Source organism: Hyperolius riggenbachi, chromosome 9, assembly GCF_040937935.1.
Source record: "Hyperolius riggenbachi isolate aHypRig1 chromosome 9, aHypRig1.pri, whole genome shotgun sequence".
NCBI lineage: Eukaryota > Metazoa > Chordata > Amphibia > Anura > Hyperoliidae > Hyperolius > Hyperolius riggenbachi.
The window spans coordinates 107885145-107906499 of NC_090654.1; the positions used below are offsets into that span (position 1 = coordinate 107885145).

Consider the following 21355-nt stretch of genomic DNA (forward strand, 5'->3'; position numbering starts at 1 on the left):
CACACACTCTATTTCCTTCTGATTACTGATTGATTATTGTAATTAGTTGTACTTACTGTTACTACTTACTCTTACTGTACTATAGGAGTCTAGGACACTCAGTCACTGTTCATAGGCTACTAGCTCCTGCGTGTGTGCACTCACTGTCTGTGTACTGTACACACACACTCTATTTCCTTCTGATTACTGATTGATTATTGTAATTAGTTGTACTTACTGTTACTACTTACTCTTACTGTACTATAGGAGTCTAGGACACTCAGTCACTGTTCATAGGCTACTAGCTCCTGCGTGTGTGCACTCACTGTCTGTGTACTGTACACACACACTCTATTTCCTTCTGATTACTGATTGATTATTGTAATTAGTTGTACTTACTGTTACTACTTACTCTTACTGTACTATAGGAGTCTAGGACACTCAGTCACTGTTCATAGGCTACTAGCTCCTGCGTGTGTGCACTCACTGTCTGTGTACAACACACTCTATTTCCTTCTGAAGTTCTGATTACTGATTGATTATTGTAATTAGTTGTACTTACTGTTACTACTTACTCTTACTGTACTAGGACACTCAGTCACTGTTCATAGGCTAGCTCCTGCGTGTGTGTGTGTGCACTCACTGTCTGTAGTGTACACACACTAAATTTCCTTGTGATTACTACTGATTATTGTAACTTCTAGTTGTACTTCCTGACTGTTACTACTTACTTACTGTACTAGGGACACTCACTCAGTCACCTCACCCACCAACCCACTCCATTAAAGTACCCCACTTTTAACCCGCCCTTTTAAAAAACTTTTGTCTTTACGCCCAAAACATCGAAGATGTCTGGAAGTGGCAGCCAGCGCGGTTTGGGCAAGGGGAAGGGCAGCAAGGGAATCAGGAGGAGAGGGAGCAGCATTGTGGCAGGCCGCGGCCGCGCCACCATGCACAGTTCCGCAGCAGCAGCAGCAGCGTCAGTGGCTAACATTCCTCCCATAGCCACTGGCCGTGGACGCCTTGGGCGCCGCCCAGCAGGAGCATCTGCAACTCACGCTGCAGAGACACAGCAGCAGCAGCGTGTAGCACCTGCTCCGATTTTCCTCCAGCCGGGTCGGAAACGTCCCATTGAGGAAAAGCATGCAGACACTGTGGTGCAACTCATGACGGAGGATGAGCAGCCCGCCATCAGCTCTGCATCCGAGGCCTCCACCCTCACCACCACCACCACCACCCCTGTTCGCAGCAGCCGCCCAGCAGGGTCTGGGGAGGAGGCCAGTTCACCGTCACAAGTTGGCGACCTGTCACTCAGCAGTATTTTTACCCCAGGCACCATCAGGGTATTGTCTGCTGTTGTTGGCGATTTGGAGGAGGAGATGCTGATGGGCACTTTGGGGGATGAGGGATTGGACAGCAAGACTGTGGCGACAGTCAAGCAGCCCATCCATGCATCAGGAGAGGAGTTTGGGGGGTTATCATCCCAGCAGGACATGTTTCAGGAGGGGGAGGATGATGATGACCCGGTGACAGACAGAGACTGGGTGCCACCACCTCCAGGGGATGTCGTCCTCAGCAGCTCTGAGGAGGAGGAGGATGCGCTTGTGGGCCTTGCAAGGAGGCGCATCATTGCAAGCATTGGCAGCAGTAGGCAGGTCCCACAGCCTGCTGGTGTCTCAGGCTCAGCAGCAGCAGCAGCAGCAGCATCTGCCAGTACCACCACCAGCCGCACCCAAGCCCCCCCCCCCCCCCAACCACCACAGGGAGACAGGCGGCAGCAGCGCTTCCATGCCGTAGGGGGATGTTTCTGTCACCAATCTGGCGATTTTTCACCATGCCCACTGTGTACAGCAAGTACGCCACTTGCAACCACTGTCAGCGGAAGTTGAGCAGAGGTGCAGACCCCTTAAAGTTCAGCACCAGCTCGCTCATCAACCACCTTGCTGCGAAACATTTCCACCAGCATGAGGAGTTCCAGAGGCTGAAGGCATCTGGTGCTGGCAGTGGCACCACACCCATCACTGCACAGCCTTCAGCTGCAGCAGCAGCAGCAACAGCAGCCACCCGCCCTCCTGCTCCTCCAGCAGCACCAGCAGGAGTGCGGAAACGCACTGCTCCTCCCCCCTCTTCAACTCCTGCCGCCGACACTGAGGCCTGTTCTGGCAGCCAGTCCTCAGTGGCCTCCTCCGCTGTGTCTGCTGATTCCCGTGCCAGCAAAAGGCCACGCCAGAGCCTTTTGAGTGAGTCCTTCCAGGGGGTGGTTAGGGCTCTGCCTCCCAGCAGCCGTCGCGTGCGGCAGCTGAACGGCTTGCTGGCACGGGCCATGTGCTCCCAACTCCTGCCGTACACGCTTGTGCAGGAGGGGAGCGACATTCGTGCGCTGCTTGCTTGCGCAGCCCCAGACTGGCAGCTCCCCAGCAGACACTTCTTTGCCCGCAAGGCCATTCCTGCACTGCACCGCTTTGTGATGGCCAATGTGGAGCGAGGGCTGGAGCACGCGGTTGGTGAAAGGGTCCACGTCACCATGGACTCCTGGAGCAGCCGCTTCGGGACAGGCCGCTACCTGTCCTTCACTGTCCACTGGGTCAGCTTGGTGGAAGGGGGTGAGGATGGGAGAGCAGCAGCGGGCACAGCAGCAGCAGCAACACAGTGGGTGGTGCCACCCCGCAGGGTCAGGGGAACTGCAGCAGGTTCCTCCGATCCTCTGCCATCCTCCGGCACACCTGGCCAAACCCCCCGCCTCAGCAGCAGCGTGAAGGCCCGCCACTGCCAAGCGCTGCTGCACTTGGTCAGCCTTGGGAAGACCAAGCTGACGGCAACCCATGTGTTGGCCAAACTCCAGGAGCAGGAGAGGATTTGGCTGACCCCCAGAGGCCTCAGAGTCGGAGAGGTGGTGGCCGACAATGGGGCCAATCTGGTTGCCGCAATAGACAGGGGAAACCTGACCCACATCCCCTGTCTTGCCCACGTGCTGAACCTGGTGGTGCAGAAGTTCTTGCGCACCTACCAGGGGATGGGCGAACTGCTGGAAGCGGCAAGGAACGTTGTGCGTCACTTCCGGCGCTTGGCTGCAGCCTGTGCGAGCCTGGAAGACGTGCAAAAGGAGCTGGATCTGCCACGCCATCGGCTGATCCTTGACGTTCCGACTCGCTGGAACTCCACCCTGGCGATGTTGGAGCGTCTGGTTGAACAGAAGCACGCTGTCAACCAGTACCTTGCCCTGGCCACTGTTTCCGCCGCTCAGAGAAGGGACAAGACCAGCAACATCCCGTCCATCGTCCCCGATGATGACTGGAGGCACATGCAGCAGGTGTGCTTAGTGCTGGCTCCCTTTCTGCAGGCCACTAACATGGTGAGCAGGGACCATGCTATGGTCTGCGAGTGGGTGCCCCTGGTTTGTCTGCTGAACAGGGCCCTCGATGCTTTGCTGGAACAGGGAGCGGCAGACTTGGACCAGCAGGAGCGGCAAGCAGCTGCACAGTCCACCTCTGAGGGGGAGGAGGAGGAGGACTTGGTGGAGGTCCCTGACCTTGCTGCTGATGAGGGGGAGCAGCACAGTGCAGCTGAGTTGGTGCGGGGGTGGAGAGAGGATGAGGCTGACGAGGCAGAGGAGGAGGATGAGGACAGCAGCACTGCCGTCGATGTGCCAGCAGACGTGGCCCGCCTCTTCCCAATGGCAGCGCACATGCTGATGTGCCTGCGCAGGGACCCCAGGGTGATCCAGATGAAGCAGAGGGAGGACATCTGGATCAGCATGATGTTGGACCCACGCCTCAAGGGGAAGTTGAGCCAGTTCCTGCCGCCTGCAGGAGGAGACCCAGCGCAACAAATAAGGAGCTTGCAGCAGGCCCTTGTTGAGCGCTTGGAGGAAGCCTTCCCCCAGCCTTCCACCCCCACTGTCCAGCAGCCAGCACAGAGGCAGCAGCAGGTGCCTGCATCCAGCAGCAAGCGCCCCACAGACCTGCTGTCTCTCAGCCACGAGCTCTACAGGACTGTAGAGGCTCCGGCAGCAGTGACTAGAGAGGAGGTGCATGCAGCAGCATCCTCCTCCGGTCACAGCCAGCGCCTGACCCGCATGGTGGCTGACTACATGGGGTCCTACAGCGGGCTTGACAGCGATGCCCCTGTTGATCCCATGGAGTATTGGGTCAAGCGCCTGGAGATCTGGAGCGAGCTGGCGCAGTACGCCCTGGAAGTGCTGTCCTGCCCCCCTTCCAGCGTGCTGTCCGAGCACTGCTTCAGTGCAGCTGGTGGTGTGGTCACCGAGAAACGCTCACGTCTGTCTCACAAGTCTGTGGACAGACTGACGTTTCTCAAGATGAACCAGGCGTGGGTGGAAGGCAAGTTCCTGGACCCTGTTGTCGGCGAGAGGGGGACATGAACTGGCTAAGAACCATCGTTAATGTGCCTTACCACCCTTTACCACCTCCTGGCTCCTGCTCACTAAGCCAGCCTGGTTCACTTTGACTATTACGTCGCCTGCAGCCACACATTTTACACCTACAGTGGGCTGCTGTGTACTGCCCTTCTGCTGTCTGTCTGTGTTTCCCACTGCCAGGGTACACAGATTTACCTTCTGCTGCCACTCTGCCACCAGCTATTACGTCAAACAATAGCTATATATCTGTGTAATTTGTTTTACAAACAAAACCAAAAAAACATTAAAAAAAAGGTTTAATTTTTCTGAGGTGCCCGGGTTGAAAACTGTGTTGTCCCAGTTGTGTATTGGACACGATGTGGGCTGCACGACCGCTGTCTGGGACCTCCTGTTGTGTTCATTTACGGCCTGGTATCACCGCTAGGTACCAGGGCTATTATGTCACGCTGCCTGCCTGCTGCCACACTCACACTACTCCTCCATTCCTCCTGCTGCTGCTGTCTGTCTGTGTTTCCCACTGCCAGGGTACACAGAATTACCTTCTGCTGCCACACTGCCACCAGCTATTACGTCAAACAATAGCTGCTCACATTACTCCTCCATTCCTCCTGCTGCTGCTGCTGTCGGTCTGTGTTTCCCACTGCCAGGGTACACAGAATTACATTCTGCTGCCACTCTGCCACCAGCTATTACGTCAAAAAATAGCTATATCTGTGTAATTGGTTGTAAAACCAAAACTACAAAACCATTACAAAAAAAAAGGTTTAATTTTTCTGAGGTGCCCGGGTTGAAAACTGTGTTGTCCCAGTTGTGTATTGGACACGATGTTCGCTGCACGACCGCTGTCTGGGACCTCCTGTTGTGTTTATTTACGGCCTGGTATCACCGCTAGGTACCAGGGCTATTATGTCACGCTGCCTGCCTGCTGCCACACTCACACTACTCCTCCATTCCTCCTGCTGCTGCTGTCTGTCTGTGTTTCCCACTGCCAGGGTACACAGAATTACCTTCTGCTGCCAGTCTGCCACCAGCTATTACGTCAAACAATAGCTGCACACATAATTACTCCTCCATTCCTCCTGCTGCTGCTGCTGCTGTCTGTCTGTGTTTCCCAACGCCAGGGTATACAGATTTACCTTCTGCTGCCACTCTGCCACCAGCTATTACGTCAAAAAATAGCTATATCTGTGTAATTGGTTGTAAAACCAAAACTACAAAACCATTACAAAAAAAAAGGTTTAATTTTTCTGAGGTGCCCGGGTTGAAAACTGTGTTGTCCCAGTTGTGTATTGGACACGATGTGGGCTGCACGACCGCTGCCTGGGACCTCCTGTTGTGTTTATTTACGGCCTGGTATCACCGCTAGGTACCAGGGCTATTATGTCACGCTGCCTACCTGCTGCCACACTCACACTACTCCTCCATTCCTCCTGCTGATGCTGCTGTCTGTCTGTGTTTCCCACTGCCAGGGTACACAGAATTAGCTTCTGCTGCCACTCTGCCACCAGCTATTACGTCAAACAATAGCTGCTCACATAATTACTCCTCCATTCCTCCTGCTGCTGCTGTCTGTCTGTGTTTCCCAACGCCAGGGTACACAGATTTACCTTCTGCTGCCACTCTGCCACCAGCTATTACGTCAAAAAATAGCTATATCTGTGTAATTGGTTGTACAACCAAAACTACAAAACCATTACAAAAAAAAAGGTTTAATTTTTCTGAGGTGCCCGGGTTGAAAACTGTGTTGTCCCAGTTGTGTATTGGACACGATGTGGGCTGCACGACCGCTGTCTGGGACCTCCTGTTGTGTTTATTTACGGCCTGGTATCACCAATAGGTACCAGGGCTATTATGTCACGCTGCCTACCTGCTGCCACACTCACACTACTCCTCCATTCCTCCTGCTGATGCTGCTGTCTGTCTGTGTTTCCCACTGCCAGGGTACACAGAATTAGCTTCTGCTGCCACTCTGCCACCAGCTATTACGTCAAACAATAGCTGCTCACATAATTACTCCTCCATTCCTCCTGCTGCTGCTGTCTGTCTGTGTTTCCCAATGCCAGGGTACACAGATTTACCTTCTGCTGCCACTCTGCCACCAGCTATTACGTCAAAAAATAGCTATATCTGTGTAATTGGTTGTAAAACCAAAACTACAAAACCATTACAAAAAAAAGGTTTAATTTTTCTGAGGTGCCCGGGTTGAAAACTGTGTTGTCCCAGTTGTGTATTGGACACAATGTGGGCTGCACGACCGCTGTCTGGGACCTCCTGTTGTGTTTATTTACGGCCTGGTATCACCGCTAGGTACCAGGGCTATTATGTCACGCTGCCTACCTGCTGCCACACTCACACTACTCCTCCATTTCTCCTGCTGATGCTGCTGTCTGTCTGTGTTTCCCACTGCCAGGGTACACAGAATTACCTTCTGCTGCCAGTCTGCCACCAGCTATTACGTCAAACAATAGCTGCTCACATTACTCCTCCATTCCTCCTGCTGCTGCTGCTGTCGGTCTGTGTTTCCCACTGCCAGGGTACACAGAATTACATTCTGCTGCCACTCTGCCACCAGCTATTACGTCAAACAATAGCTATATATCTGTGTAATTTGTTTTACAAACAAAACCAAAAAACCATTAAAAAAAAGGTTTAATTTTTCTGAGGTGCCCGGGTTGAAAACTGTGTTGTCCCAGTTGTGTATTGGACACGATGTGGGCTGCACGACCGCTGTCTGGGACCTCCTGCCTGCTGTGTTTATTTACAGCCCTGGTATCACCGCTAGGTACCAGGGCTATTATGTCACGCTGCCTGCCTCATTGACTGCCTGCTGCCACACACTCATCCTCCTCCTCCTGCTGCTGAATTTACCTCCTGCTGTCTGTGTGTTTCCACTGCCAGGGAGCACATACAATGGCGCTTCCAACATGCGTGCGCCACCAGCTATTTGTTACGCTCAAAAATAGCTGCATTTCTTTAAAAAAAAAATTGAAAAGAGAAATAAGTGAAGAAGAAGACGATATAGAAGAAGATGAAGAAGATGAAGAAGATGAAGAAGAAGAAGAAGAAGAAGGAGAAGAAGAAGAAGATGAAGAAGAAGAAGATGAAGAAGATGAAGAAGATGAAGAAGAAGATGAAGAAGATGAAGAAGATGAAGAAGAAGATGAAGAAGATGAAGAAGAAGAAGATGAAGAAGAAGAAGATGAAGAAGGAGAAGAAGAAGAAGATGAAGAAGAAGAAGAAGATGAAGAAGATGAAGAAGATGAAGAAGAAGATGAAGAAGATGAAGAAGATGAAGAAGAAGATGAAGAAGATGAAGAAGAAGATGAAGAAGATGAAGAAGAAGAAGATGAAGAAGAAGATGATGAAGAAAAAGAAGATGAAAAAGAAGAAGATGATGATGAAGAAGATGAAGAAGAAGAAGAAGACAATATAAAAGAAGAAGAAGAAGATATAGAAGAAGATATAGAAGAAGAAGATATAGAAGAAGAAGAAGAAGATATAGAAGATAAAGAAGAAGAAGAAGAAGTATATACAGTACTGAACAAAATTCTGGACACAACTTCTCTTTTCACCTTTTTTTTTTAAAGGAACATCCCCACATAATCACTTGCTGTTGTTACTTGGAAAAAAAGATGTTTCTTGCATCATTCACCCTCAAAACAAGTGTAGGAAGCTATTTAAGGCCAATTCGAATAGTCAGCTCGAATAATGAGCTCGAATACCCACTTGAATAGTGAGCTCGAAGTCCGAGGTCGAATCGAATAGTAAAATTTATTCGACTCGAATATTCGACTGACCTCGAATAATTTACTATTCGAATTCGACCAAACTCGAATTTTGAAAAGGGGTATTTGAGCACCACTGGTTATTGTGCATGTGTATGCAACTTTAGGAGGGGTGGTTGGTAAAAGTAGGCCTTGGATGGTGAAAACCACACATATAACTGATTCCACAGCTAGATGTCTCTGACTGGCCAGTAATTAGAACAGTGGTGTCATGTTCAATGCTATCATGGAATGTTATATACAAACAAAATATGTGTGAGGTTATTAGGACTAATCACATTAAACCTACTAGATGCAAAGTTTTGAGTGAGAATGTGTTTGAACTGAGTGGAGGTCAAAGTACCTTGAGGAAATATATAAAATACATGTGTAATTTTTCCTTTCCCCTCTCTTTAGACTACTGACATAGGTAGTAACAATGCTGAATGGTTGTTCCAAACTCCTCTACAGGAACCTAACTCTTTGCATGCCCACCCAACTACCGGCTGCCAGAAGTCTATCCCACTACTTATCAGTGAGTAACCTCTTATTACTGGTCTGTATATTAGTTCAATATCTTGCTATAACTGATATTTACTAAATGTTTACCTTCTTCTAGGTTGGCAGCACTTTCTGTAATGAGGGGCTACGAGATTTTGGGTTGCCCAATGCTACTTGGAGTAAGAACATGCAGGATCTCTATGGCAAATTCATGGAGCTAACGGAAACTGGCCATTGGAAGAGAATACCTTCTCACAACACCACAGCTCATCACCTAGAAGGTATCAACTTCTATAGAATTTAGTAAAATCTCAGTTTCAAGGGCCCGATTGGGTGTGTAGCATTAACAGCGCCTGATATCTCAATGACTGATGGACCCCTGGCCGGTGACTTCTCAAGTGTATGCACTACATGTGCTGAGTCACATGGTAATGGTACAGGCGCTGGCAGTAATGCCAGACCCGGAGGAGACTAGGAGTTGTGTCGGTGGACAGGTGAGCCTTTAAAGGGACACTTAAGCCAGAAAAAAAATGAGTTTTACTCACCTGGGGCTTCTACCAGCCCCCTGCAGCAGTCCTGTGCCCTCGCAGCCACTCACTAATCCTCTGGTCCCCCGCTGCCAGCTAGTTTCGTTTTCGCCGACAGGCCCGACAGGACTGGCCATGCGTAGCTTTCTCCGCATTCCCAACTGTAATTAGCGCTATTGCGGACCGCAACGCGTACAAAGATACGCGTTGCCGCATTACCTACGCATAGATATGCGACAACGCGTATTTTTGTACGCAGGTTAGTAAAACTCATTTTTTTTTCTGACTTAAGTGTCCCTTTAACCACTTCGCCCTATCTGGACGGATATATCCATCCAGATGGGCACTGCTGCTGCAGCCGTGTGGTGCGCGCGATCAGGCGCGCGCCCGCGCGCGCTCCCGCTGCCCTCCCGATCAGTGAATGGGAATATAATTCCCATTCACCGATCTAAGTCTCCGGCAGAAATGCCGACGCTTTCTCATCAGAGAGCGCGGTATTTCTGCCCCCAGGAAACATCACCTTATAGTTTTAGTCTTATAGTTCCTAGATGCGAGATCGTTCGCATCTAGGAATTTTTTGAATGTGGCCATCTTGTGGCCAAATAGTAAACTGCACCCACATACCTAAATTAAATAAAAAAAATACATTATATTACATCTAAAATTAGCTATTTACCTCCCAAACTAAAATTACCCAAATAAATTTTTGTATTTAAAAAAAATAAAAAAAATTACAATTAAAAAAAAAAAAACTACATAAATAGTTACCTAAGGGTCTGAACTTTTTAAATATACATGTCAAGAGAGCATCTTATTAAATTTTTTAAAATTATAAGCTTATAAATAGTGATGGACGCAAATTGAAAAAATGCACCTTTATTTCTAAATAAAATATCGGTGCCATAAATTGTGATAGGGACGTAATTTAAACGGTGTAATAAGCGGGACAAATGGGCACATAAAATGCATGGGTTTTAATTACTGTAGCATGTATTAATTTTAAACTATAATGGCCAAAAACTGAGGAATAATGATTTTTTTCCATTTCTATCTTAATCTTCCTGTTAAAATGCATTTACAGTAAAGTGGCTCTTAGCAAAATGTACTACCCAAAGAAAGCCTAATTAGTGGCGGAAAAAACAAGATATAGATCAATTAATTGTGATAAGTAGCGATAAAGTTATTGGTGAATGAATGGGAGGTGAACATTGCTCGGATGCTTAAGATTTTCGACGCTGTAGGCTGAAGTGGTTAATACTGAGCAGGGGAGATGGGGGAGGACATACACTTGGTGGGAAAGACATACACTTAGGGAGAGGAAAGACGGCAGTGCTAAAATGATTGCGCGGGCGCCGAGTGGGTGCTGACATGATATGCTTTGCCTCCATCATGCTTAACCGATGCTGCAGACACAGACTATTGTGCAACTCTCCAGCCCTTCATTTATGAAAGCTTTCTTATTTTGCAGTGTTTTTTCATACCTGCTTACATTTTTTGCACAGCACTGTGCAACAATAAAATATTTTCTTTTATTGTCATGAGACCTGTTAAAACAGCTTTATATTTTATTGCTGTGAAGGTCCCACTGAGAAAATCCTGCTCAAAAAAATTAAACAGTAGAGAGTCCTTAATGGGCCAGACAAAGAGCAATAAAACCCTGACCAATGATTTAACCCTTGTACACTCAGTCCAAATCTAAAGAGAATAGTTGTGACTGACGTTCTATCTTGAATTGGTGCCAGTGATCTTACATAGGTTATGAGCCATTAGGATGGCTTGATAGATAATTTCCGCCATGTCTCATCTCCCGCCCGATCGTTTCGCCGCTCGATTCCGGATTGTAGTGAATGGAAAAAGATAAGAAAAATGAACAAAAGATAAGAGAATTGACTGCGGAATCAAGCGGCGAAACAATCGAGCAGGAGAATCGAGCGGCAAAAACGAGCCGTGTATGCCCAGCATTAGAGCCCGTGTTCCACGCCATGCAAGCTGTGTCCACTGTGACATACTTAAATGTGCCCATCTTACCAAATTAATGTAGCAGAAGGGTGAATTGAGCAAATATATTTGGAATGGATACTTTAGGTAGCCCTTTCTTTTGACACCTTCCGGGTTGAAGCCTAGATTCTTTTTTTTTATTGCATTTTTTAAATACAGTCCAAACAAAAAATAGTACATAACAGCCCCACACTTGTTCATTGTACTTGCTAAGCAATGGTAGAGACCACAAATCGCAGCAATTTTGCTGCTCTGATAGCTTAACTACCTACTACATGTCTGGTGTTATCTAGCATGTACCAACTCCAGGAGCTGTACAGGACGTCGTGCAAGGCCACGTAGTCAATCCACCTCTGACAAATCTTATCAAACTTAGAGGGGCAGTTATGGTTAAGGTAGGTGAGTTTGTACCACGTCATGGCTTTGTTCAGGTGTGTGCACTAAGAGGAGGTGGACAGAGGAGTATCAGCGCACCACTTGTGGAAGACCTCCCACTTGCCATAAAAGCACATAATTTTGACGAGAGTAATTTGGTGTGAGGATAGAGTAGAATCAGTATACAAACAAAATGACAATTAGCACCCAGATACTGTGCTTATACACGGAGCAATATATCACAAAATAATTAAAAAGTCCAACTTAGCCAACTATTAAACCACACAAACGTCTTTAGTGGACAACAGTGGGGCGCTCCTCCTGAATGCGTGCACCATCAATAATATAGTTCTTTGGGTAGACGAGTAAACACTCCTAAATGCTTGTTCTCTATAACAGCCACTGCCTTCTGGGCCCGTTTCACCTCCGGGGTATTGGCCACCCCGCAGCCTCACCGGCAATCCACCTCCAGTATCTCCAAAGCTGTGTGTGCAAACAGAAGCTCCACATAAAGTAAAAGCCACCCCCTCTGTTCACAAAAGTAAACCGCTAAGATAGCGGGTGAGGGGATGCAAGGGACAAACTGCACTCGGCTAGTGGCTATAGTGTGCCGCTGTCATACTAGCCTGCCCACTCCTTAGTGCAGGGGCCTGAGGAGTTGGCAAGGCACGGAGTGACATCAGTACGCATAACGCAGGTCGAACGCGGCCGGATTGTCTATGCGGGAGGCTTTTGAATTTTTTTACCAGCCAGCAGATAAATGCACACTAAGGAGTGGGCAAGGTAGTATGACAGCAGGCACACTATAGCCACTAGCCGAGTGCAGTTTGTCCCTTGCATCCCTTCACCTGCTATCTTTGCGGTTTACTTTTGTGAACAGAGGGGGTGGCTGGCATTAGACTTTTAACTTTTTGTGATACAGCAGAATTTTTATAATAAAAATAGTACGCTTTTAAGCTATGTGGAGCTTCTGTTTGCACACACAGCTTTGGAGATACTGAAGGTGGATTACCGGTGAGGCTGCGGGGTGGCCATTACCCCGGAGGTGAAAACGGGCCCAGAAGGCCGCGGCGTCTGGTGAGTTTTTTTCCTGAAGGGGGGGGGGGGCTTTCTATTGATGTTATAGAGAACAAGCATTTAAGAGCGCTTACTCATCTACCCAAAGAAGTATACAAACAAAGGAGGAGTGTTTTGGGGTCAACCACTATTCTCTCGCCTATAACCTCTGTCCTAATCCGGGCCAGCCTGGACCAATAATCTAGGAGAACTGGGCAGCCCCACAGAATGTGAAAAAAGCCCCCCACATCAGTTTGCATTTTGGACAAGCGTGCGTTTTATCTGGAAAATATACTGTTGAAGGCTATGGTCCGCCCAGTAGACCAGTTTGAGATGAGCAAATCGGTCAAAATCAGAGATGATGACCCCACTCATACTGTCTAAGATGTCGGTCCATTCCTCCTTAGACAGCAGACCTACATGTCTAGGTGTTGACTAGAGTTGGGCCGAACCTCCGATTTTCGGTTCGCGAACCCTGTTCGCGAACCTCCGCGAAAGGTTCGGTTCGCGAAAAAGTTCGCGAACCGCAATAGACTTCAATGGGGAGGCGAACTTTCAAAGTTTTAAAAAATTCTATACACTGCAAAAATGATAGAAAAGCTCTAATGCCTGGAGTCACACCTAATTGAGTGAAATACACTTCACTGCTCGAGGACCCACCCTCCCTCCTCCAAGCAAGGTCCTTTATACCATTTGCCTACCTACACTAATTAGTTATGGAACAGCTGCTACACACTCTGCTAGGGAGTTTTTACTCTCCCTCCTCCCACCTCCCTCCTCCCACCTCCCACCTCCCTCCTCCCACCTCCCACCTCCCACCTCCCACCTCCCTCCTCCCTCCTCCCACCTCCCTCCTCCCACCTCCCTCCTCCCACCTCCCTCCTCCCTCCTCCCACCTCCCACCTCCCACCTCCCTCCTCCCACCTCCCACCTCCCTCCTCCCACCTCCCTCCTCCCACCTCCCTCCTCCCTCCTCCCTCCTCCCTCCTCCCTCCTCCCTCCTCCCACCTCCCTCCTCCCACCTCCCACCTCCCACCTCCCTCCTCCCACCTCCCTCCTCCCACCTCCCTCCTCCCACCTCCCACCTCCCTCCTCCCACCTCCCTCCTCCCACCTCCCTCCTCCCACCTCCCACCTCCCTCCTCCCTCCTCCCTCCTCCCACCTCCCTCCTCCCACCTCCCTCCTCCCACCTCCCTCCTCCCTCCTCCCTCCTCCCTCCTCCCTCCTCCCTCCTCCCTCCTCCCTCCTCCCACCAACCCTTCAACCCTTCAACCTATTCCCTCCTCCCTCCGGGAGGAGGGTGTCTTCTGGCAGGGAATTATACTTTTTTAAAAGCCAGTATATATCATACCATAGCTGGGAATCGAACCCAGATCACACTGCATGGTGGACACGTCAGTGCATCACCCTAAGCACTGTACCACTACAGTAGTAAGTGAAGCTACCGTAAAATGTACCATTAATGCTCAATGCAATAGAACCATTAGGTTGCTTAAAGGAGAACTGTAGTGAGAGGTATATGGAGGCTGCCATATTGATTTCCTTTTAAGCTATACCAGTTGCCTGGCAGCCCTGCTGATCTATTTGGCTGCAGTAATAATAATAATTATAATCCAAACATTTGTATAGCGCTTTTCTCCTGTCAGACTCAAAGCGCTCAAGAGCTGCAGCCACAGGGACGCACTCAAGAGGCCACCCTGCAGTGTTAGGGAGTCTTGCTTTGAACTCCTTACTGAATAGGTACTTGACCTAGCCAGGATTCGAACCCTGGTCTCCCATGTCAAAGGCAGAACCCTTAACCAGTACACTATCCAGCCACTGTCGTGTGAATCCCACCAGAAACAAGCATGCAGCTAATCTTGTCAGATCTTACAAAAATGTCAAACACCAGATCTGCTGCATGCTTGTTCAGGGTCTAGGGCTAAAAGTATTGGAGGCAGAGGATCTGCAGGATAGCCAGGTAACTGGTATTGCTTAAAAGGAAATCAATATGGTAGCCTCCATATACCTTTCACTACAGTTCTCCTTTAAAGGGAACCTTAACTGAGAGTGATATGGCTGTTTCCTGTAAACAATACCAGTTGCCTGGCAGTCCAGCTGATCTTTGTGACTGCAATAGTGGCTGAATCACACCCTGAAACAAGCATGCAGCTAATCCAGTCTGACTTCAGTCAGAGCACCTGATCTGCATGCTTGTTCAGGGGCTGTGGCTAAAAGTATTAGAGACACAGGATCAGCAGGCGATTCAGGCAACTGGTATTATTTTAAAAGGAAAAATCCATATCCTTCTCCGTTTAGGTTCCCTTTAAGGATTTGTAGCATAAAAGCCAACTCACATTGGCTGGGATTCGAACCTGGGTCTCTCTGTATGGTGGACAAGCACACTATCCACTATACCAACTGAAGCTGGCCTGAAAATGCTGGCCTGAAAATGCTGGCCTGAAAATGCTGGCCTGAAAATGCTGGCCTGAAATTGCTGGCCTGAAAACAAGCTGCATGCTTGTTTCAGGGTGTGATGCAGCTTGTTTTCAGGCCAGCAATTTCAGGCCAGCAATTTCAGGCCAGCAATTTCAGGCCAGCTTCAGTTGGTATAGTGGATAGTGTGCTTGTCCACCATACAGTGAGACCCAGGTTCGAATCCCAGCCAATGTGAGTTGGCTTTTATGCTACAAATCCTTAAAGGGAACCTAAACGGAGAAGGATATGGATTTTTCCTTTTAAAATAATACCAGTTGCCTGAATCGCCTGCTGATCCTGTGTCTCTAATACTTTTAGCCACAGCCCCTGAACAAGCATGCAGATCAGGTGCTCTGACTGAAGTCAGACTGGATTAGCTGCATGCTTGTTTCAGGGTGTGATTCAGCCACTATTGCAGTCACAAAGATCAGCTGGACTGCCAGGCAACTGGTATTGTTTACAGGAAACAGCCATATCACTCTCAGTTAAGGTTCCCTTTAAAGGAGAACTGTAGTGAAAGGTATATGGAGGCTACCATATTGATTTCCTTTTAAGCAATACCAGTTACCTGGCTATCCTGCAGATCCTCTGCCTCCAATACTTTTAGCCCTAGACCCTGAACAAGCATGCAGCAGATCTGGTGTTTGACATTTTTGTAAGATCTGACAAGATTAGCTGCATGCTTGTTTCTGGTGGGATTCACACAACAGTGGCTGGATAGTGTACTGGTTAAGGTTCTGCCTTTGACATGGGAGACCAGGGTTCGAATCCTGGCTAGGTCAAGTACCTATTCAGTAAGGAGTTCAAAGCAAGACTCCCTAACACTGCAGGGTGGCCTCTTGAGTGCGTCCCTGTGGCTGCAGCTCTTGAGCGCTTTGAGTCTGACAGGAGAAAAGCGCTATACAAATGTTTGGATTATAATTATTATTATTACTGCAGCCAAATAGATCAGCAGGGCTGCCAGGCAACTGGTATAGCTTAAAAGGAAATCAATATGGCAGCCTCCATATACCTCTCACTACAGTTCTCCTTTAAGCAACCTAATGGTTCTATTGCATTGAGCATTAATGGTACATTTTACGGTAGCTTCACTTACTACTGTAGTGGTACAGTGCTTAGGGTGATGCACTGACGTGTCCACCATGCAGTGTGATCTGGGTTCAATTCCCAGCTATGGTATGATATATACTGGCTTTTAAAAAAGTATAATTCCCTGCCAGAAGACACCCTCCTCCCGGAGGGAGGAGGGAATAGGTTGAAGGGTTGAAGGGTTGGAGGGAGGAGGGAGGAGGGAGGTGGGAGGTGGGAGGTGGGAGGTGGGAGGCCAATTAAAATCTCACTAGCAGAGAGTGTAGCAGCTGTCCCATAACTAATTAGTGTAGGCAGACAACTGAGTCAAATGGTATAAAGGACCTAGCTTGAAGGGAGGGTGGGCGGGTCCTCAAGCAGTGTGTTTGATCATAACATGTCTGCTGACAGTGAAATGGAGGGTAAAAATTTTGTTTTTTGATGCGAACTTCCGCAAACGTTCGCCTGCGGGAGGCGAACGCGAACCACCGAAGTTCGCCAGAACCGTTCGCCGGCGAACCGTTCGGCCCAACTCTAGTGTTGACGAGGGCACCAGACATGCATATATCTCTGACAGTGGCTTATCGACTTTCTGGCGAATCAGAAGGCCCTCTACAATGTCAGATTCCCAAGTCCAAAACAAGTCCAACTGTCTGGGAACTGAACATTCCAGGCATGCCGCACCTGTAGAAACCTAAAGAACATGCTCCTTGGTTGGCAGCTGGAATCAAGCTCTAAGCTCATTAAACGACAACTGAAGCGAGAGAGGGATATGGAAGCTGCCATATTTATTTCTTTTAAGCAATACTAGTAGCCTGGCTGTCCTGCTGATCCTCTGCCTCTAATACTTTTAAGCCATAGAACCTGAACAAGCATGCAGCGATCAGTGTTTTGGCATCATTGTCAGATCTGACAAGATTAGCTTCATGTTTGTTTCTGGTGTGATTCAGGACACTACTGCAACCAAATAGTCAGCAGGGCTGCCAGGCAACTGGTATTGCTTAAAAGTAAATAAATATGGCAGCCTCCATATTGTTCTCACTTCAGTTGTCCTTTAAAGTGACCTTAGCCCCCCCCCCCCCCTGAAAGCTCCCCATAAGGGGGTTGGGGTGGCATTATTACTTACCTACGAGGTGCTTGTAGCCTGGCCCCGCATGAGATGCACCATCTTCTCCACCCAACCAGCAGCTTCTGACAGCTTTGTAATCTGGGCAGTGTCATGTGGAAGCTGTGATGCATGCTGAGAGATGTAGTTCATCTCCTGACATGCATTGAGGAGCATGTGCACGCGTGTCACCACCGAGCATTACAAAAGCCAGCAGAAGCTGCTGGTTGGGTGGAGAAGATGGCGGCATCTCGTACAGGCCGGGCGCCAGAGGAGCATCACCCTGTAGGTGAGTAGTGATGCTCCACCCCAACATCCTCCCCACATTTTCACTTCAGTTTTACCTTAACACCACATTGGGCTATATGCAATTCACTTTTCCTCCTGAGTTTTCTCCTAGGAGATCATTTTTCATCTTCACTTTAAAATAACTTCCCAGTTACGTTTTAACCAAAAAAGTACCAAAAAGTAGGGGAAAAAGTAATATCAAAATTATTTTGAGTATTTTCTTGCTTTCTAGCGGCTTAAAAGGCATTTTAAAGGGACTCCAAGCTCAAAATAAAAAAGAAATCGGTACTCACCTGGGGCTTTCTGCAGCCCAGTGTAGGTCGGGAGGTTTTCACCGGCGTCCATCTGGCTCTTCTCCCAGGGCCTGGCCAGAAATGGCTCCCGGCGGCTCCTGGCGACACTGGGCCCGAGTGTCGGGCTCCTTCTTCCTGAATCGTCACGTCTGTCGTCACCACGCCGGCCGCCTCGCGTCATGACGGCGGCCGGCGTGACAGTTTGGCGTATGCGCGATTAAATATCCGCCGTGATGACGCGAGGCGGCCGGCGTGGTGATGACAGACATGATGATCCAGGAAGAAGGAGCCCGGCACTCGGACCCAGTGTCGACAGGAGCCGCAGGGGAGCCATTTCTGGCCAGGCCTTGGGAGAAGAGCCAGGACGCCGCCGGGGGACCTCACGACCTACACTGGGCTGTAAAAAGCCCCAGGTGAGTACCAATTTTGTTTTTATTTTGAGCTTGGAGTCCCTTTAATGACAAGTTTAATAATATCACAAAGGAGAGAACTCAAGAGAAAAAAATGAATTGCATATTGGCCCATATGTCAGAAATTCTAAAAAGGGGCCAGTTAAAGAATATCTTCCAAAGAAAAAAAAATAACTACAAAATAATCTTTATATGCTTCAAGTGCTTAAAAAGCTATGCTGCAAAGAGAAACCTGTGGCTTTTTTTGGTGAATGCTCAGGAGCAATGCCTGTGTGCTATTGCTGAGATCGGGCAAAAGCTGCTAAGGTGTTATATATCCCGAGCAGTGGCGTAGCTAAGGAGCTAAGGGGCCCGGTGCAAGTTTTACATGGGACCCCCCCTCCAAGCACTTAATACATAACAATTGATACGGCGCACCAAAACTTGCAGAGGTGCAAGAAGGGGATGAGAAACAGTTTGTTAATGATTACTACTATTTAAAGCATCTATAGAAGTAATTATTACTAGCACAGGGCCAATAGAGAGCTAATATTGTGCTTGAGGGAGGGCCTTGGGGCCCCTCTGACCCAAGGCCCCCGATGCGGTCGCTTCCTCTGCAACACCTATTGCTACGCCCCTGACAGCACAGACAGAAATCCATAATCATCTTTATGCATTGTAATTAATTATTAATTATGCAATACATTTAGAAAAAAAATGTCAGGTGGAAAAAGATTGCTACATTTTTCTCTTTGGTTTGTTTAAATTTCTGAACCAGTATGACAAAAAAAGAGATAAAAACAGTACAGTGGTTTTAAGAACATTTACAGAGAAGTTATTTCAGTTGTGAACTAACACGGAAAGTAAATATTTAACAACATTCAGTTACAAAAATGTCTTATGTAGTGATGACATAAAGTGTGTTACTGTACATACGTTTTTTTATTCCCTTGCACTAGAAATCTCACTGACGTTATGAACACTCAATATTATTTGAGATATCAGTCATTCTTCAATGGACTGAAAACTGTTAGGCCTTGTTCACATCTAAAATTGCAATAGCTGACGCCAGAGTTTTGTGATTTTGTGTTTTTTTTAGCGCCTGCGCATTATTTATTTTTTTACAGCGCTTTTTTAAGCGCTTTTGCAGAGCAATTTGTTTTTTCACTCCCTGACCGAGTCAGAAAGTGAACTCTTTGACCTGGAAAAGAATAAATACTATGTATTTATTTTTAAAGCGCTTTGCAATGTCCATATACAGTACCTTCCATTATAGGCAAATTGCCCCAAAAATGGTACAGGCAACGATTTGGTGAGTGGATCGGAATCGAACTGCTCATGTAAACACTCTCATAGGGAATCACTGCACAAACGCTTTTAGGGCGATTTTGAAAAGAAACCCAAAAGCGCCCTTAGTGTGAACAAACCCTTACTACTAAATAGGGATGACCATTGAGATGCAAATATTTCTGAGTACATGCAGGATTATGTACATTTTTATGCAAATATATGTGCAGCTTGAAAATGGACCAATCAAGTCCCACCGAGGTTTAAATTGATTGATCCATTTTCAAGCTGCATATATTTGTATACAAATTTACATACATCTGCATGAATTCAGAAGTATTTGCATTTCATTGATCACCCCTACTGCTAAACAATGAGAAATTGTTGAGTGGTATGAATAAACAAACCAAATATTTACTCCTAAGTAACGATTGTTGTTTTATCAAATTGTAGGTGATCCTCATGAGACAGGAGTTGGCAAACGCATGTTCCTCCGGAATCTAGATTGCGAAGGTCTTGGTTTTGAGTACTGCATGTTTTATAACAAGTCAGAGAAAAGAATGGTCTGCGTCTTCCAACCTGGACCCTATCTGGAGGGTCCTCCAGGGTAAGAAAGTACTAATCTTGTTAATGCTCTGCTGACTTTTTTGGTCATCATAAATTATATAATATGCCCAGGGAACACAATTTGATGCATAAATAGTAGATAGTGATGGTACATTATGTATCTACATTTAACCACTTGAGGACCGTGGGCTTTACCCCCCTTAAAGGGATACTGTAGGGGGGTCGGTGGAAAATGAGCTGAACTTACCCGGGGCTTCTTATGGTCCCCCGCAGACATCCTGTGCCCGCGCAGCCGCTCACCGATGCTCCGGCCCCACCTCCGGTTCACTTCTGGAATTTCTGACTTTAAAGTCAGAAAACCACTGCGCCTGCGTTGCCGTGTCCTCGATCCCGCTGATGTCATCAAGAGCACACAGCGCAGGCCCAGTATGGTCTGTGTCTGCGCAGTACACTCCTGGTGACAGATGTAATTAATGCACTGGCAAATTGATAAGGGGGGGTCTGATGGCAATCTGAGCGTGTGGGCGGGTGATTGGGTGCCCGCAAGGGGCAGATTAGGGTCTAATCTGATGGGTAACAGTGACAGGTGGTGATAGGGGGTGATTGATGGGTGATTGATGGGTCATTAGTGGGTGTTTAGGGTAGAGAACAGATGTAAGCACTGCACTTGGGAGGTGATCTGACGTCGGATCTGCGGGCGATCTATTGGTGTGGGTGGGTGATCAGATTGCCCGCAAGGGGCAGGTTAGGGGCTGATTGATGGGTGGCAGTGACAGGGGGTGATTGATGGGTGATTGGCAGGTGATTGACAGGTGATTGACAGGTGATCAGGGGGATAGATGCATACAGTACACAGGGGGTTGGGTCTGGGGAGAATCTGAGGGGTGGGGGGTGATCAGGAGGGAGCAGGGGGCAGTTTAGAGCATAAAAAAAATAGCGTTGACAGATAGTGACAGAGAGTGATTGATGGGTGATTAGGGGGGTGATTGGGTGCAAACAGTGGTCTGGGGGGTGGGCAGGGGGGGTCTGAGGGGTGCTGTGGGTGATCAGGGGGCAGGGGGGGGGGGGGAATCAGTGTGCTTGGGTGCAGACTAGGGTGGCTGCAGCCTGCCCTGGTGGTCCCTCGGACACTGGGACCACCAGGGCAGGAGGCAGTCTGTATAATACACTTTGTATACATTAGTATAGTAACTAGTAGCTAGTAACCCGCCAGCGCTTCCGAACGGCCGGCGGGTTACAGCGTGAGGGGGGCGGAGCCAGCCCCGGCAGAGGATCACGTCACGAATGACGCGATCGCTCCGCCCATGCCCGTACAAGGACCGC

The 21355-nt window shown here is 48.2% G+C and overlaps 2 protein-coding genes across 3 annotated transcripts in view; one reads left to right on the plus strand and one right to left on the minus strand.

Annotated features, from left to right (window-relative positions):
* The window catches only part of LOC137532597 (zinc finger protein 383-like), a 70771-nt gene that overhangs the window by 39788 nt on the left and 9628 nt on the right, over positions 1 to 21355 (minus strand). The gene's annotated exons all lie outside the window — the stretch shown is intronic.
* Positions 1 to 21355, plus strand: part of LOC137532598 (acyl-coenzyme A thioesterase THEM4-like) — a 54492-nt gene that overhangs the window by 3809 nt on the left and 29328 nt on the right. For both annotated transcript variants that reach the window (XM_068253284.1, XM_068253283.1), the window contains exons 2-4: positions 8539 to 8656; positions 8741 to 8903; positions 19919 to 20072. In XM_068253284.1, the coding sequence (XP_068109385.1) occupies positions 8561 to 8656; positions 8741 to 8903; positions 19919 to 20072 (413 nt within the window). In that variant the 5' untranslated portion in view covers positions 8539 to 8560. The remainder of the gene's footprint in view (positions 1 to 8538; positions 8657 to 8740; positions 8904 to 19918; positions 20073 to 21355) is intronic.